The 19,788-nt window shown below is 35.0% G+C and overlaps 1 protein-coding gene across 10 annotated transcripts in view; it reads left to right on the forward strand.

Annotated features, from left to right (window-relative positions):
• The window catches only part of PIK3CB (phosphatidylinositol-4,5-bisphosphate 3-kinase catalytic subunit beta), a 188,702-nt gene that overhangs the window by 117,599 nt on the left and 51,315 nt on the right, over nt 1-19,788 (forward strand). For 9 of the 10 annotated variants that reach the window (XM_081574025.1, XM_081574028.1, XM_081574029.1 and 6 more), the window contains 4 exons: nt 1,523-1,774; nt 3,285-3,381; nt 6,052-6,182; nt 8,591-8,641. In XM_081574025.1, the coding sequence (XP_081430151.1) occupies nt 1,523-1,774; nt 3,285-3,381; nt 6,052-6,182; nt 8,591-8,641 (531 nt within the window). The remainder of the gene's footprint in view (nt 1-1,522; nt 1,775-3,284; nt 3,382-6,051; nt 6,183-8,590; nt 8,642-19,788) is intronic. The other variant, XM_081574032.1, reaches the window with a different exon arrangement.

A 19,788-nucleotide genomic window follows, 5' to 3' on the forward strand; every position in this document is an offset into this window, starting at 1 on the left:
ATGTCACAGAGAGTAAGAACTGAATATCATTTTTATTCTGAAATTCCTATCTTCTGTTTTGTCATACAAAAGATGCAAAATATGGTTTATTTATGTTTTATTTATAATTTCCCTAATCTCATTTCACAAATGGTTTGAGGTAAGCATGCCCCCCCCACCCCACACACGCACATGCACTCACACCCAGTCTCATACATACACAAAGAATATATAAAATATGACTTCTTAAAAAAATAATTGAGATGTTTAATAGTTTAAAAAGCCAGGAGCAAGATTTGCAGTAGATATTTATATAGTAAGTTCTTATATAACTACTTGATGTGTACTACAGGATTTGCTTTCTGCTTGCAATATAGACAGCATCCAAAGTAAAGCAAACACGCTCAGTTATAATACCCAGAATCTCTTAAGATAAAAACAGTCTAGTTAGTCGTGTGGTTGTAGTTCAACCTTTTATTGGAAATGGAGATATGTTTAGCGTTCTTAGGAAGGAGACACAGTGGGTGATGCACACCAAAACCCCTGCCACCATCATTGTAGTAGGTGAAATAATGTTTCATATATATGTTCTTTATTAAGTCTTTCATTGGATAGACTTACATACAGTGTTGACAGTGCAATTCAGAAAAAGTCATTCTGTATGATTTAGTCTGTACTATACTTGGCCATGTGAGTATTTAATTGAATAGCAATATTTGGACTTTCCAACGTCAGAGACTTTCTGGAAGTTCAGTATGTGTATTTTTACTCAAAACTGGGTTTTGTATATATTTTTTTTTTGGCCATGCTGTGCGACATGCTGGATCTTGGTTCCCCAACCAGGAATTGAACCCTTGCTCCCTGCAGTAGAGGTAAAGAATCCTCATCACTGGACGATCAGGAAAGTCTCAGGCTCTGTGTTTTAGTACTCATTCTACTTTTACCACTCACTTTTAATTGGAGATAATCATGTCATGTTGTTTTATAAAACTATGTAAATGAATAAAATTTTCTGGGACATGTTGTGTATGTCCTACATCACTCTGAACCCGAGTCTTTCACAAATGAAAGATAGTGGTGTGTAGGATAATCGTAAATATGGATATCTTTAAGTTGACTTTTATAATGACTGATTCATAAATTATTTGTAAGTAGAGATTTTGGATTTTATCCACCCTTTCCTTCCCAGCTACACAGAAGACTAAGACAAAGCTCTTAGTAAATGAATTGATTGGAAGTAAGCATCTAGTAGTAGTTTTTATACTTGTTGTTTTTACTTGTGGTCTTGGTTTCTTTAGATCCATTTACACCATGGAGACATTTTTTAGCTAGTCTGCTCAGTATGTGAAAAATAGGTTTTAACTAACAGTTTTGTGAATTACATGCTGATTAATTATCATTTAGTGGTTCTGTGGACTAATAGACTTTCCTAGAGTTTGTCTGCTTCTTCTGCCAGTATGTGTTTCTCCATTCTTCAAAACAAACATGTTTTACTGGTGCAGTATTCATGATTCTCTGTTTGTTTTTGTGTCTTTCATTACAGGTTCATGTCAGGGCCGGCCTTTTTCATGGTACTGAACTCCTGTGTAAAACTGTCGTAAGCTCAGAGATATCAGGGAAAAATGATCATATTTGGAATGAACCACTGGAATTTGATATCAACACTTGTGACCTGCCACGAATGACTCGATTATGTTTTGCTGTTTATGCAGTTTTGGATAAAGTGAAAACTAAGAAATCAACTAAAACGATAAATCCCTCTAAATATCAGACCATCAGGAAATCTGGAAAAGTGGTAGTTATATTACTAATTTCTTAAAAAATTTTATAATGGAATAATAATAACATAATGGAATAATTTTAAAACTTTAAAACAATAGAGTAATATAAATGAAATTATATCATATAACTTTGGTCCCTAAGAATTGATTTTTAAAAAGACAGTAAGTCTCCCTTATGTCATTTTCATTTTTCTTTTGGCAAATTTAGTAAATGTCATAAATATAAGTGTTCTATTATAAATGTTTGCTTTTTAGAAAATATAGTTAAGAACGAAAAGAGTTAAAATATTACAGGTTAATTGAAACTTCAGGCGTCGGATGTATTTAAGAATTCAAAAGTTTATGCCTTTTCGAAAGATTGTAGATCACTCAACACCCCATGTAGGGTCTGGGACAACTCCGTAATCAAACACATCAGTTTCTAGAAGTGACATATATGAATATTCACACTAAATGAGACAAATGAAGGCTGTCAGTTAGCTTCATGTCATTTCTGGTCATGTTTTATTGTCAAATGAGTTATAAATGAACCTTTGCTTTTCAAGAGTTTCTTAGACTTTGAAACTGTGGATAAAGGATGATGAACCTGTTCTCGTATCTTCCATTTCACGTTTTCAAGTTCTGTTTGTTTTCTTCTTACTTTATAGAAAGTGTGTTTTTTTGAGGATGGGTATATGAATTTTATACATTAAAAAATGTGGTTACTATATTTATCTACATGAATTTGTATCCTTTTATTTTTAACATGAGAATGTAAGCATTTCCTCTGGTTATTATCATGTAGTTTTAAAAAAACGAATATTATTGTTTAAAAGTCAGATAAGAGTTATTTCCTTAGTATTTTTTTCCTCCACTGATATATAATTTTAGTCAAAGTGTTCAAGTATTTATAGCCTTTTGTATACAGTACTGTACTGTTCTGTATGTGCTTAGTCGTGTCCGACTCTTGCGACTCTACAGACATAGACTGTAGCCTGCCAGGCTCCTCTGTCCATCGAATTCTCCAGGAAGAATACTGGAGTGGATTGCCATTTCCTGGGACTAGGTTAATTAGTCTAATTGTCTGTATAAAAGTTTTGTTAGCTTGGTGTTTCCTTTTTAGAAATAAATAATAATAATATTTATTATTAAATCATAATAAATAATAAATTCTACAATACCTAGAGACATTGCCTTTTGCTAAATTAAGATTTGTGTAGACTGAAAGCTCTTATATAATCTGATGTTATATCAGACATATTTTCTTGAATTATTAAAAATTCCTCATCACTTGCAATGGCTGCACAATAAATGCTCTATTTTTTGGATACTCTATTGTGAGAGACATTAATTAGCTTTTAGAATTTTCTTAAACCATTATAAAGATGTTGAACATCTTTCCATGTACATCTTGTTTTTATATTGGGTGATTTCGGGGAAAATCATCTAGAACTCTAGAAACAATATTGAAGCAAATGGCATGTGCCTGTTCATACCTTAAAGTTCTTTCTTATCATATTTATGCAATGGTATCTTTTTCAACAGCATTATCCTGTAGCCTGGGTAAATACAATGGTTTTTGACTTTAAAGGACAGTTGAGATCTGGAGATATAATATTGCACAGCTGGTCTTCATTTCCTGGTAAGATTTACATTCTAATCTTAGTGTTAAAGAGTAATTTTTGGCCTGTAGGGGAGAGTTAACATGTTTTTATGACTCACTCTTTTTTCAGTCCAGTAAAGAAACCATCTTTTCATCTTTTTATTGTTTATTCTAAAACAGATTTTCCCCAAAATTATATTAATGTATTTACAAGTGGTTTGTATCTGAACATATTTACTTTGATGAGTATTTTCTCACATTAACTGTTTTATTTTTTATAGGTTTCTGAGAAATTCTCAAGAACAATGTCTTTTTATAACGACCTCTGTTGTTGCTAGTTGTTCGAAACTTCTACACTAGAAGAAACATTAACTAACATTGGAAGGATAGTAAAAACACTTATTCTTTAGTTGCCTTTAGCCGGAAACTTGAGCTAGGAGAGGAGCACCTTCCATGTGCCTATATTTCTTAAACAGTACTCCTGTGAGGTAGATGGCTTTATTCCATTTTGTGAATGAAAAAGGGAAACTCACTGATAAGTCAGTCAGTCTTACGTAATTGGTTCAAACCTAGGATTTATGCAAAAGATTACTTGACTCTTTCCATTGTTCATATAGCTTTCCCAAATGTTGGAAATTTTTAGTCTTATTTTGTGTTAAAATACTGGCTTTTTTCTCCCTGTCTTTATCGTTGGTTAATCTGTTTAGTAAAATTGTGAACCTTCTTGCTTTTAAAAATTATTTTGTGGGTGACAAACATTTTTAAAAGTTCTATCTTAGTAGTTGCTACCTGAGAAACTGTTTTTGGATAATCAGTTATCCACAGACATATTTATAAACTGCTCACATCCTAGGATTTTATTTGTGTATGTTCTTTTATTCCTACCCTTTCCTGCATACACCTCCATTAATTTTCACTAACCACGTTATTCCCTAAATATAAGTGAGTAGTGTGCATTTACACATTTCTTAAGAGGAGCTGTATTTTCAGAGTAAAAATTATTCATTTCAGCAGTATACTTTTTTGAAAATTTTAATTTAGACTCACACATGTTCTCCAAAATCAGTAAGTAATTTGACTGATATTTTTAGAAAAATTGACAATTTTTGCAATTAACTTGGCTTCCCATGGACCTGAATTTATCTCCAACAAAATGTTAGAGATATTTGTTCTGCTTGTTGTGTTTCTAGAATTCACATTTTTCCTAGTAGGTATAAGCTAGAAACACAGGAACTATAAATACTCGAATATCTAGAGTTCTTAGCTTATCATTAGAAGGTTTATAATCACATTAATTTTTTATGTATATAGCAGGAAATACAAACACCAATTTCTAATTTTCTCCCTATTTTAAAGCAAAATAGCATATTTTGCGCAATGTTCTGTTCTCCATATGTTTGGGGCTGATAATGCTAAAATGCTACACTGGGCTTTAGATAGGTTGCATTTGATAGGACAAAATAACCCTACCCAAATAGAGGATATTACTAATTTGCTGAGAAGTCAGCTTTAGAAGTGTGGAAATTATGAGAATTCTTTCAATCTAGCTCAAAATGGAATCTGTGAGAATTGAGAGTATTAAACATGATAAGCAAAGGACTGATTAAAGCACTGAAACTTTTAAATATTTTGTAAAGATTTTCTAGCTTGGAGAGATAATTCTGAGTTTGCATACTACCTGGACATCAGGTCTGGACAGAATGTAGTTTTATCTTTTATTTCCTTACTAAAGTACAAAAGAATGTGTGAAAAATCTGTTATGAGAGAAATAGTTCAGAGAGGGGAGAGTTTAGTTTGTATTGCTAACTCTGTTTCCTCAGAGTTTAATGTCTCTTCAACAGTTACTTCAAGAGTTACTTCTCTGTGAAGTGAAAAAGTTATATGACCTCCAGAGTTTAAGATAATGTTGAATTTCTGATTACCATACATTATCTGTGGATGGACTATAGTTAGAGTGATAGAGAAGATGAAGGAGTGTCTTGAAGAAGTACCACTTAGATGGAATGTCTCAGAAACTACCAAAGGTGTTTATATCAGCAGCTTTGAGATCACAGAGAAATATTACCATCATTAGATTTGTCAAAAGGAATGTCTTTGATGACATTCAAAATACCAGTTTGGGTACTGTGATGACTATGAAAATCAGAACATATGTGACAAAGAAATTAATGTATAGTGATGAAACAATAAAAATTCCTATGGACCACCTAATTTTGAGCAAGTGAGAGTAGTTCCAACTTTTTTTATTTGTAGATTGAGAATACTTGAACAAATTTGAAGAAAGATGTGAGGTAGCTATTAATTTTTATTAATTTTTTTCATTTTAAAGATGTTATGTAAACTCATATTCAAATTTTGTGCCAAGTATTAAGAAAATTAGAGGCTTAGTGATATTGTCTATCAAACTTCCATAGGTGACACAGTCGTCGTCGTCTCCCCACCCCCCTGCCCCAATATTTATTTATTTGACTGTGCTAGGTCTTAGTTGTGACATGAAGGATCTTTAGTTGCAGCATGCCGGATCTAGTTCCCTGACCAGGGATCAGACTGGGGCCCTCTGCACTGGGAGCGGGGGTCTTAGCCACTGGACCACCAGAGTGGTCCCAGTGACACAACTTTTAAGGTAATTTTCATGATAGAAATCCATTAAGGTTTTGTTTTAGTTTAAAAAACATTTTTCTAAGAATCAAAATTATTTGCATATTTTAGATGAACTTGAAGAAATGTTGAATCCAATGGGAACTGTTCAAACAAATCCATATACAGAAAATGCAACAGCTTTGCACATAAAATTCCCAGAGAATAAAAAACAACCTTATTACTATCCTCCCTTTGATAAGGTAAGCTCATTATTTAAAGGGGCACTATGTATGAAATAATTCAGTTATTAGTTCTCGGCTCTGTATCTTTATCACTTAAGCTAGATATGTATGTTTCTCTTGGAAGATGTCGTATACATTTACAACTTGGTTTGGTGGAAAGACCACTGAGCTGGAAGCCAGCTCTGTTTAGTACTGGCTTTATCACTGAGCAAGTGAGACATGGCATCTCTGGAGTTCAGATTCCTTATTTATAAAATGAGGAAATCATAATTGTTCTCTGAGGTTCTTTCCAATTTAAAAGGGCTAAAAATGCATTCATGTATAGCTCTAAATGTGTGAAATACTCAGTGAAACGTTCCAGTGTGTCGGTTCAGTTTAAAGATAATCACTAGTGTGATTAGAGTTGGTATTCAAAGAACAGATTATTTATGTTGAATAGGGTGTTAGTAAGACTTACTTTTGTAAAAGCTATAGCACGGGTTTCGGTCTCTACATATGACTTTTTAGTGTATAAGCTGCATGGTTTGGGGATATGGAGAGTGTCTAGTGGAGGCTGAAAATTAGGCTATGATCATTTACATGCTGAGAAAGCTAAGTTGTCATATGTTTTATCTTCAGGTTTGGCATCTTTGTTTCAGGTATGATTGATGCTGATTTTTGTGAGGAAATCTTTGAGCAAATTCTCAGATAATAAATAAGTTTATTTTATTTACTTAAGTCATTTGAGTCCACGCTGCCTTTAAACATTTATGCTATATTACAATTTCAATTAATATATTGTACACTTAATTGTATTTTAACGTTCTGTACCACCAAATATTTCTTCCTTTACTTTCATTTTAGTTGAATTTTATCCATGTAGATGTAATTTTTCATTTTCTTCTAGAATGTTTTTCTGTTCAGTAATATACAACTAAATTAAAATTTGCGATTATTACAGTAGAAATCTCAAATATGTCAAGAACCATATACTTTAGTGTACACTGGGTAGAAGGTACGTTTTGATGCATCCATTACATTTGTTCTGTGGCTTTATTCTTTAGGTTAGGTATTGATACGTAAGCTATAGCTACTTGTGATACAGTTAATAGTCCAAGCTCAGACTTCTTTTGTCTTCAGTTTTTGTATGTGTTCACCAGTCACTTATAATTTCTTTTGAATCAAAAGAAATGCTTTTTTTGAAGTGATTTTAAAAATCTAACACCTTGTGCAATTTTGAGTATTTTTAATCTAATATTTTAAGAGAAGTCCAGTTTTTTGAAATGTTCTATTTCAGCATTGTTGTCAACAGAATCATCTACACTTGGTCATTAAACTTTACTTTTGCCTTTTTGATCCCCTGGAGAGTCTGTCTTTGAAGATCTATGTAGGATAGAAAGTTTAGTCTTAAAATATGTATAATATATTTATATTTTTTATTTTTCTTTTAATTGTACAATTGCATATATGATCACTTAAAAAACATAATGCAGATATAAAAAGTAAGAATTTCTTATGTTTTTATTTAATGTTTTCTGCTTTACCCCCTTGTATACATTTTACTTTTCAAATTACTTTTATGATTATTGTTTAATATTAATAACTATGATATAATTTTATCACATAACAACCTTATGAAATAGGATGGAAATTACCAGTACACTTTATACATATGGATACAATTAAATTATTTGCAGAGAATTAGTTAACTCAGTAACTGGATATGGGTCTCCAGGTTTTTTTACCTGCTAAGCCTTTCCAACAGACCTGTGGGTTCCCCATCTTTTCAAGAATCAGAGCGTCGTTTGAACTTACTAAATTAAGAAAATATTTTTAGGTTTTCTCTTGACATTACTTCTGCTTTTGTTATCTGCTAATTCAGAAGAAAATGTGAGAAATGATAAAAACTTATTCTGTGTTTGGTAAATATTACATCGTTTAGTTGCTAAATTGTGCCCAACACTCTGAGACATCATAGACTGTAGCCCACTAGAGTCCTGCATTCGTGGAAATATCCAGGCAAGAATACTGGAGTTGGTTGCCATTCCCTTCTCCAACTATTACATACTTTTGCATTTTCTTAACCAGAAAATATTTATCTATATTAAAAATTTGTTCATATATACTGCTGCTAAGTCACGTCAGTCGTGTCTGACTCTTTATATACTAGCCACTGCTTATTTTATCTATAGAGAATCTTAGTATCCTCTGAGAGTCAATAGTCCTTTATAGTAAAGAGTTTGTCAAGTATTTGAAGATTGGGAATCACTGCACAATACCACTTTGCATTTAAAATTCATGCTTACATTATAAACCATAGAAATGCCATATCATATGTAGCTGCTGTACATGTGGATGTATAAGTCTATGTATAAGTCTAGACATTTACACTTATAATTTTACAAATACAAGAGCCAAATTTTAATTTTTTCAATTTTTTTAAACAGATTATTGAAAAAGCAGCTGAGATTGCAAGCAGTGATAGTGCTAATGTATCAGTAAGTATCAAGGTTTTAAAATAGCCTTATGTTACAAAGTTGTGCTTATTATTAGTCACTTTCATGTCATTTACGGTAATGAACTTATGGAAGACCATACTTGTATGCAAGAATAGTCTGAGTGTGCATGAGTAGGTACATGCTAATATTTTGTTAAATGGCAGCTGTTTCTGGTTGCTCTGTGTTCAGTTAGTAAGCACTTTTCTGGTTCAAGCACAGCTTCAGCAGCTGGTCTGTGAGGGATGCTCTGACACTTCATAAAGTAATACCATGTTTTAAATGTTATACAGTTGAATGAGGAGGTTATATTTTCTTAACTTCTCTGACATAATAGAGCAGATATATTTAAGGCAGGTTTTGCAGTGCTGGGAACCCAGGTTTCTTGCATCTTGGTAATCTTTCATGTTAATATGTAGTTTTTATCTCATTTAATATTGATGCTTCAGCTTTCTGCATTACTACCTTCTAGCCCGCAGGAACAGGAAAAGTTAGACTAGAGGCCATACCTGTTGATAAGTGAGGCTGAGAAATGTAGTCCTTGGCCGGGCAGTCATGTACTTGACTAAGAGTAAGAGATTATAGTTAATAAAGCAAGAAGGGGACAGTACATATTGACAGACAAATAGCAGTCTCTGCTACACACACCATTCCCATTGTTTCTGCCCAAAGACTTCAAAATAGATTACTTTGTTTATTTTGTTTACAATATGTGTAATATTTCTACCATCTATATTTTTTAATAATAATTTTTTTCTACTTTGACCTTAAGACTTTTCTGAGTTTTAATCTGATATTTTCTTTTCATATCATCAGTTTATAATTTTCAAGTGATTATAGTAATGCCACTCTATATAGAATGGTCATTAGTTAGAAGCCAGGAGGCAAATGGAGATAATTTATATGCTTTTATTACTTGTACAGAATGAACGCAATATTTAATGTTGTAGTTAGAGAAACGTCTGGCCCAGGCTGTCTTCTTCTTTTCTTCTTCTTCTTCTTTTTTTTTTCTTTGATTAAATTTTTAAAATTGTTTTTTAATTGCTTTTTAAATTTTTGTTGCCCTGGGTCTTCCTTGCTGTGCACAGCCTTTCTCTAGTTGCAGTGAGCAGGGGCTACTCTGTAGTTGCAGTGCATGGGTTTCTCACTGTTGCAGAACAGGGGCTATAGGGCGTATGGGTTTCAATAGTTCTACTTGTGGGCTCTAGAGCCTGGGCTCAGTAGTGGTAATGCATGGGCTTAGTTGCTCTGGGCCATGTGGAATCTACCTAGACCAGGGATTGGAACCTGTATCACCTATATTGGCAGGTATATTCTTAACCACTGGACTACCAAGGAAGCCCTATTTTAATTGAGGTACAATTGCTTTACAGTGTTTCAGGTGTACAGCAGAGTGATTCAGTTTTATATATATGTTTCAGATTCTTTTCCATTATCGATTATTACAAGATACTGAATATAGTTCCCTTTGCTATACAATAGATTTTTATTATCTGTTTTATATATAGTTGTGTATATCTGTTAATTCCAAACTCCCAATTTATTCCCCTTAACTTTCTCCTTTGGTAACTGTAAAGTTTGTTTTTTGTGTTTGTATCTATTTCTGTTTTGTAGATAACATACCTCACTTAGTGTGATAATCTCTAGGTTCATTCCTTTTGCTGTAAGTGGCAATATTTCATTCTGTTTTTAAATTTTATTTGATTGAAGTATAGTTGATTGACAGTTCAGTTCAGTTCAGTTGCTCAGTTGTGTCTGACTCTTTGCGACTCCATGAATCGCAGCACGCCAGGCCTCCCTGTCCATCACCAACTCCTGGAGTTTACCCAAACCCATGTCCATCGAGTCGGTGATGCCATCCAACCATCTCATCCTCTGTCGTCCCCTTCTCCTCCTGCCCGCAATCCTTCCCAGCGTTAGGGTCTTTTCCAGTGAGTCAGCTCTTCGCATGAGGTGGCCAAAGTACTGGAGTTTCAGCTTCAACATCAGTCCTTCCGATGAATACCCACAACTGATCTCCTTTAGGATGGACTGGTTGGATCTCATTGCAGTCCAAGGGACTCTCAAGAGTCTTCTCCAACACCACAGTTCAAAAGCATCAATTCTTTGGCACTCAGCTTTCTTCACCGTCCAACTCTCATATCCATACATGACCACTGGAAAAACCATAGCCTTGACTAGACGGACCTTTGTTGGCAAAGTAATGTCTCTGCTTTTAAATATGCTATCTAGGTTGGTCATAACCTTCCTTCCAAGGAGTAAGCATCTTTTAATTTCATGGCTGCAATCACCATCAGCAGTGATTTTGGAGCCCCAAAATAAAGTCTGACACTCTTTCCACTGTTTCCCCATCTATTTTCCATGAAGTGATGGGACCAGATGCCGTGATCTTAGTTTTCTGAATGTTGAGCTTTAAGCCAGCTTTTTCACTCTCCTCTTTCACTTTCATCAAGAGGCTCTTTAGTTCTTCTTCACTTTCTGCCATAAGGGTGGTGTCATCTGCATATCGGAGGTTATTGATATTTCTCCCGGCAATCTTGATTCCAGCTTGTGCTTCTTCCAGCCCAGCGTTTCTCATGATGTACTCTGCATATAAGTTAAAGAAGCAGGGTGACAATACACAGCCTTGATGTACTCCTTTTCCTATTTGGAACCAGTCTGTTGTTCCATGTCCAGTTCTAACTGTTGCTTCCTGACCTGCATACAGGTTTCTCAGGAGACAGATCAGATGGTCTGGTATTCCCATCTCTTTCAGAATTTTCCACAGTTTATTGTGATCCACACAGTCAAAGGCTTTGGCATAGTCAATAAAGCAGAAATAGATGTTTTTCTGGTACTCTCTTGCTTTTTCGATGACCCAGTGGATGTTGGCAATTTGATCTCTGGTTCCTCTGCCTTTTCTAAAACCATATTGTGGTAATTTCTACTGTATAGCAAAGTGATTCAGTTATATATATATGTACATATTCTTTTCCATTATGTTTTATCTTAGGATATTGAATATAGTTCCATGTGCTATACAGTAGGAAATACTTCATTCTGTTATGATTAATATTCCATTGTAAGATGTGTATATGTGTGTATACATACCACATCTTTACCCAATCATCTGTCAGTGAACATTTACATTGTTTCCATGTCTTGGCTATTGTAAATAGTGGTGCTGTTAACATTAGTGTGCAGGGATGTTTTTAAGTTAGAGTTTTCATCTTTTCTGGATATATGTCCAGGAGTGGAATAGTTGGATCATATAGCCACTCTATTTTTAGGTCTTGTAAGGAACCTCAATACTGTCTTTTATAGTGGTTGCAGCAGTTTACATTCGCATCAACAGTGTAGTAGGGTTCTTTTTTCTTTACACCCTTTCCAGCATTTATGAATTGTAGGTTTTTTGATGATTACCGTTTTGACTGGTGTGAAGTGGTACCTCATTTTTGTCTTGATTTGTATTTCTCTAATAATTAGAAATGTTGAGAATCTTTTCTTGTGCCTGTTGGCCATCTGTATGTCTTCTTTGGAGAACGAGCTATTAATATTTAGATGTTCTGCACATTAAAAAATTTTTTTGTTTGTATTTTTTTTTTTATTGAGCTGTAAAAACTGTTTGTATATTTTGGAAATTAATCTCCTGTTGGTTGCATTGTTTGTAAATATTTTCTCCCATTCTGTAGATTGTCTTTTCATTTTGTTTATGATTTCCTTTACTGTGCATAAGCTGTTAAGTTTAACTGGCTCCCATTTGTTTACTTTTGCTTTTGTTTCCATTACTGTAGGATACAGATAAAATGTTGCTGCAGTTTATGTCAAAGAGTATTTTGCTTATGTTTCCCTCTAGGAGTTTTTTAGTACCATTTTGAGTTTATTTTTGAATGTAGTGTTAGAGAATGTTCTGATTTCATTCTTTTACATGTACCTGTCCATGTTTTCTCAAGGCCACTTATTGAAGAGACTGTCTTTTCTGTATTGTATATTTTTGCTTCCTTTCTTGTAGATTAGTTGATGATAAGTGTATGGATATATTCCTGGGTTTTCTGTTCATTTCCATCGATCTATGTGTCTCTTTTTGTGCCAGTACCATACTGTTTGATTACTGTAACTTTGTAGTATAGTCTGAAGTCGGGGAGTGTGATTGCTCCAGCTTTGTTCTTCTTTCTTAAGATTGTTTTGGGTATTTCCCAGGCTGTCTTCTGCTTTTTATAGAGTTCTCAAAAATGTCCATAGCCCTTTAGTGCAAGTAACTCCTATTACAAATACTTTCAGAGTACAGTTGACCCTTGAAGAACCCAGTTACTGCGTAGGTCCTTTTACACACAGATTTCTCATTAAATACATACTACAGTACCACGTGGTCTGCAAGTTGATTGAATTTGTGGATATAGAACCTCAGATACAGAGTATAAACTGTAAAATTATACATGGTTTTTGACTGTGCCAAGAGTCTGCATCCCTAATCCTCATGTTGTTTAAGGGTCAACTGTAGTTCTCTTTAATGAAATAAAATAATTTTATTACAAGTATACACTTACCAGCTTATCTGGAAATTATGGAAGCATACATTGCAGTCTAAGAGATAACATTTATATAGGCCTGTCTTCATTCTCATGCCTGTTTTTAGTTACCCTTTATTAGTCTTAATATTGCTCTTTGAATATCAGAGGCCTAAATTATTTTGTATTATTTCTCCTATGATCTAGTGCTACCTTACTTAAATCAGATCTTCATTCCTTAATGAAGATGCAATATTCTTGTCCGGGTTTGCTGTATTTTTTTGGTTTTAGTGGGCACATAGTTGTTCAGTGACTCAGTCACATTGACTCTTTGTGACCCCATGGACTGTAGCACATAAGGCTTCCCTGTCCTTCACCATCTCCTGGAGTTTTCTCAAAACTCATGTCCATTGAGTCAGTTATGCCATCCAACCATCTCATCCTCTGTCATCCCCTTCTCCTCCTGCCTTCAGTTGTTCCCAGCATTAGGGTCTTTTCCACTGAGTCAGCTGTTCGCATCAGGTGGCCAAAGTAGTGGAACTTCAGCTTCAGCATCAGTCCTTCCAATGAATATTCAGGGTCAGTTTCCTTTAGGATTGACTGGTTTGATCTCCTTGCTTCAAGAGACTCTCAGAAGTCTTCTCTAGCACCACAGTTCAAAGGCATCAATTCTTCAGCGCTCAGCCTTTTTTATTGTCTAGCTCTCACATCCATACATGACTACTGGAAAAACCAGAGCTTTGACCATATAACGGACCATTGTAGGCAAAGTAATGTCTCTGCATTTTCATACACTGTCTAGGTTTGTTATAGTACAATGAATAAATTATATGGAACCAGAAAATGTAAGTTAAGTTTGAGATCTTTTTAGTTTCTCCCTTTTCATGCAATGCATTTTATGGATCTTGTAATGTTTGTAGGAAGAGTTCCACTTCTCTCTTTGTGAAAGCCTTGTTAATATTTCATGACATTAATTACTGATAGCCATTAGTTATTAAATATTCATACCTCCATTGATGGATGTTTTGCTTATTTCCACTTATTCTCTACTAAAGCTTTGTTGCAGTGAATGTTTTGTATGTCTTTATACATGTTTGTGTTTTGTAGGATAAATATCTATAAATTAAATTATAGATTGAAAGGTTTGTCCTCTTTTAGTAAGAATTCTATCAAGTTGCATACCCGAAAAGAGTTAAAACACATTGAGGGAGAGTTTCTATCCTTTTGTGTTTCTGCTAACCCTTTTAATGTATTGATTCAGTGAACATGAACTGATGTCACATTATTTTAACTTGCATTTTCTTATGATTAGTCAGGTTGGAGTTTGTTTCTTTAGATTTTTATCTTTTAAAAGATCTCTGTTTATTCCTTTTTCATGGCTATTCTGTCACATTAGTTCTCTCTGAGGAATGAAACAATCTTATCTTTAAAGTGGTCTCACTTCTTCTTTTGGCATCTATCTTTTCTTTTTATTTTGGCTTTTCTCAATGTTTGGTGATTTTTAGTTTAGCTCTCTTGTGCTTGTGGCTCCCTGGTTGTTTGCTTATTCACTGTAATCCGCATTCAGTATCTGTAGGATTTGGGGTAGGCTGTGCTGAAAATGTGTTTCCTGTATGTGAGGATTTCCTCCCTTCTGAGATCAAGTGGCTCCCAAGTACTCAGTACCGTGCTCCTCACCTCAGCTTTGGGCTGATCCCGTTGCTGTTCAGCTTAGCACAAACAGAGCAAGGGGCATGCGTGACCACAGCAGCTTCTACACCTGCAGATCTTTTACTAACTCCCCTGACGATTCCCCCTGGCCACCTCTCATTCCTTAAATCCTCTGATTCTAAGCTGGAATGCATCCTGGAACTGTGTTTCTCACTACCGCTTGAGTCTTAGCAGATCTGATCCCTGATCCTATCTGCTTTCTCTCATTAAAGGATTTCTATATTAGGCACTTTCTCTTGTATCCCAGAACTGTTACTGGTTAGTATTTTTAAATACTTCATCTTTTTTTTGTTTTAATTTATTTGGCTGCACTGTGTCTTAGTTGCTGCATATGGGATCTAGTTCCCTGACCAAGGATTGAACCTGGGCCTGCTGCGTTAGGAGCTCAGAGTCTTAACCGCTTAACCACCAAGGAAATCCCAATACTTCATCTTTTTGAATGAAAGGAATAAAGAGAACGATATTCTCGTTCCACTGTTTTAATCCTCTCTTCATGTATATGTCAAGAGCATGTTACGTTCCTTAATAAGATAATGGTAAGTTCACTTGTTGAAGTGTGTGTGTGTGTGTGTGTGTGTGTGTGTGTGTGTGTGTGTGTGTGTGTGTGTGTATTCAATCACTCCGTCATGTCTGACTCTTAGTGACCCCATGGATAGCAGTCCCCCAGGCTCCTCTGCCCATGGAATTTTCTAGGCAAGAGCAGTGGAGTAGGGTGCCATTTCCTGCTCCAGGGGATCTTCCCATCCAGGGATCCAACCCATATCTCTTGCATCGGCAAGCAGATTCTTTACCAGTTGCACCACTAATACCCAGTTTATGTACTACATTTTGTTTATCCACTTGTTTGCTTCCACGTTTTAGCTCTTGTGAATAACACTGCTATGAACATGAGTGTGGAAATATATTTTTGAGATGTTGCTGTCAGTTCTTTTCGCTATATTTCCATAAGTAGAATTACTAGATCATATGGTAATTCTGTTTTTTATCTTTTGAGGAACTACCATTGTTTTCTAAAATAACTGTTCCATTTTACATTCCCACCGGCAAAATCCCAACTGCAAAAGGATTCTAGTTTTTTCATATCCTTCTCAACAGCACTTCTGTTCTTTTCAAAGTGTTAAGCCTAATAGATATTGGTATTTTAAAAAACATGTAGTTGCCAAAGATTGTGGGATATCTGTAGAATAGAAAAAAATGTTATCTTTGTGAATTATGATTCTTGAATTGGCAGCTTTTGATCTTCCTAGCCAGTAGTTCTCAACCTGCAGCTTTTTTTTGCCTAAAGTACGGCATTTAGTACGTTTAAAAGTTTTCTTATTTGTGTCAATTCACTGGAGGTTGTTTCTGGCACGTAGTGAATGGAGTTCAGGGTCTATTCAACTTCCTACAATGCACAGGACCATCCTCCTATGAGATAGCATGGGGGTTAGAAACCCTGCTCTAATCTAAAACATCTGTGTTTAAAAAGTTTGTTTTATTTTCTTATTGCTGAATCTCAGGCACAAAATCTTAATGACTAGCTTTTGTGAATGCAGATGGTAACTCAGCCTTTAGTTCAGAGATTCTGGGGATCTACCTATAATCTTAATAGAATGATTTGGAATCTTTAAAGCCCTCCATTTTACGGAAGAAAAGAGCAAACATTTAAAAAAAAAACTCAGACTTTCTGAAAACCTGAGAAAAGTGTATGAAGAATTCCCATACAGCTTTCTCCAACTTTCCCAACTGTTAACACTTTGCCATATTTGTTCTATCATTCCATGTGTATGTATGCATTTCTTTCAGAATCATTTGAGATGAACTGGCATACATTATGCCATTTATCCTTTTTTGTTAAATTTATCCTTAATCCATTTATCCTTTATCCTTAATTCTTCAGTGCATATTTCCTAAAAATGAGGACATTCTCATAGTTAACTAGAATCAATTCATGAAAATCAGGAAAATAACCCTGATACAGTTCTATTGTCTGTTCCCCACATTCCATTCGTATTTAGCCAGTTGTCTCAGTAGTGTTCTTTAGGCCCAGGATTCAACCCAGGATTACTTATATTTCTTTGACATGTGTCTTTAGTTTTCTTCATTTTAGAACAGTTCCTTAGTCTTTCCTTATCTTTAATGACTGATGTTTTTTTAAGGATACAGATCAGTTACTTTGTAGAATGTCACTCAGTTTGGATTTGCCTAATGTTTTGTCATGATCAGATTCTAGCTATGTATTTTTAGCATGAATACATTAAAGTGGTGGGGGCTTCCCTGATGACTCAGTGGTAAAGAATCTGCTGCCAATACAGGAGACGCACAGACGAGGGTTTGATCCCTGGGTTGGGAAGATCCTCTGGAGGAGGAAATGGCAACCCAATCCAGTATTCTTGTCAGGATAATCCCATGGACAGAGGAGCCTGGCGGGGTACAGTCCATGGGGCTGCAAAGAGTAGGACACAACTGAGCGCATTAAAGTGGTGATGTGTCCTTACGGCATTTTACTCAGGCAAACAATGTCAATTTGTCACTTTGATTTTTTTTTTTTTTTTTTTTTTGGGTTGTTGTTGTTCCATTACTGTTGATATCAATTATTATTACTGGGTTAGGATAGTGTCTACTAGGTTCTTCTACTATGAAGTTAATAAGTAAGTAGTTTGTGGGCTTATTTTGCTACTTAGGAAACATACTGTTTCACAGCTAACTTTCAACCAGTTGTTTTAGTATTTATTAATACAGATTGTCTGAACCAGTATTACAGTGTTTCCAAAGTGCTGATTTTCAAATTTATTTTCCTTTTGGGTTTGTTAGTTGACTTATATATACTTTAGGGTAGATGTTTTTCTCACACCCACACCCACACCCCCCATTTATTTACTTAAAAAAATTATAGTAGTTTGAATTTGTGATTTCCTTTTTATTTCATGACATAGTTAATTTTCATGTACAGATTTGACCCAGAATTCACCTGTAGCAACTCAATTTCTATCTTGTATCTGTTTGACCTGTCGATATCATTCTTTGAGCATCTCCTTCTTTCTGGTATAAGAAAGTGTTCCAGGCTCATCTGATGATTTCTTTACCCCCACGTTGGTTTAAGTCATTCCTCCTGGGAGTCCTGATTCCTTTTGTTTGTCAAAAGTATTTAGATTCCAAATTCTAGGCACTCGGAATTCTCACTGTCCTTGGCATGCAATTGCATTAGGTCTTTTCATGAAACAGAGCTAGGGAGTATGTGTTTGGCTGCATATTTGAGCATCCCTGGTGACTCAGTGGTGAAGAACTCACCTGCCAGTACAGGAGATTCAAGTTTGATTCCTGGGTCAGGAAGATCCCTTGGAGAACTAAATGACAATCCACTCCAGTATTCTTGCCTGGGAAATCCCGTAGACAAAGGAGCCTGGCAGGCTACACTCCATAGGGTCACAAAAGAATCAGACATGACTTAGTGACTAAGTGACAACAAAAAGCACTGAGACATGTTTCTTTCCTTTATCTATCTACTAAAAACCACGAGTTCTTATCATTGTCTCTAATTTGGATTCACTAACACAGGATTTCTTTTTAGTCTGTGCCTTAACATATTTTAATTTACCTTTTCTGACTGAGTAATCTGGATTCCTATCAACCTTAACATACTTACTCGCTCAATCCTCTATTTGTAATCAATCTCCCAATCATTTAACTGTGTTCTCACTCTCTGTCCCACCAGCCATGACTGCATGGGCTGTCTCATCCTCAGTTGTGTGTTTGTTTGGTCCCCAGTCTGTCCAATGCATAGTTAATTCTGTCCTTTGAAAGCATATTGCTAACACATTTTGAGTTTCTAGCCTCTCTGAATACAACGAATTTTCCAGACCCCTGACCCCCCACCTCCAGTGAGCAAGGGGAAAGAGCCATAGTCTTTTTTCATATGCTCATGGCAGGATACATATGTTGTGTTTTATTTTGGTCAATAATTCATAATATGATTTGAAAAATATAAACATAGAAACAAAGTAGAGAATATGGGTGTTAATTTTCATTTTTTTTCCATCATTACTTAAATTCAAGCATTTTAACATGAGTATAAGTTCTTCAGTTGCACTGCAATATAATTTTTCATTGCTGACTGTTTTGTAAAAGAATGTAAGGTTCTTTGTGGGTTTTTTTTTTATTTGCTTCCTGCAACATTTTTGGTAGTTGTTTGTTTTTACCTTGGACTTATTCAGTACTGTGCTTTTCATAGCTCAGTAAACAATCACAGTGCAATTACACAGCTAACTCATTGCTCTTCCCTCTTCCTTTACTACTATGTCTTCAGGATATTTACTTCCAGCAGGTCTGCAAAGTCTTATTTTGATCCATGAGATTATAGTAGGTCTGCTAGCTTTTTTCACTATTTAACTCAACAGCAGTCTGCCTTTCTGTGGCGTGAATAATTTGTATTCTTCATTGTTTGCAGTATCAGCTTTCACTTTTATATGTAAGTGTAGGAGTTTCATTTTCAAGTTCTGATTACTTATTATGATCATTTTTCAAAGAAACTCAGTCAAGTTTGTGAAATAAAGCATACCTTTTTTAGATTGAGGCTTTGAATATAAACCCACTGTAATTCATACATGGGGGGAGAGATAGAGTTTGTGTATGTATGGATACATGTGTATAAAAAGACTTTATTTCTGCTAAGAGCAGTTTTAGACTCAAAACAGATTTAGGAGGATTGTACAGAGATTTGCCATATATCCCTGCCCTTGCACATATATAGGCCTCCTCTTTGTCAGCATCACTCAGCAGAATGGTACATTATTACTAGGGAAGAATCTATGTTAATATATCATAATTACTCAATGACCATAATTTGCCTTAGATTTCCTTCCTGACGTTGTGTATTCTGTGGGTTTGGACAAATGTATAATGACATATAGGACTTCCAAGGTAGTGCAGTGGTAAACAAAACACCTGCCAGTGCAAGAGACACAGGAGATGTGG

The sequence above is a fragment of the Giraffa tippelskirchi genome, chromosome 2 (assembly GCF_054371585.1).
Source record: "Giraffa tippelskirchi isolate mGirTip1 chromosome 2, T2T-mGirTip1v1.2.pri, whole genome shotgun sequence".
Taxonomy (NCBI): domain Eukaryota; kingdom Metazoa; phylum Chordata; class Mammalia; order Artiodactyla; family Giraffidae; genus Giraffa; species Giraffa tippelskirchi.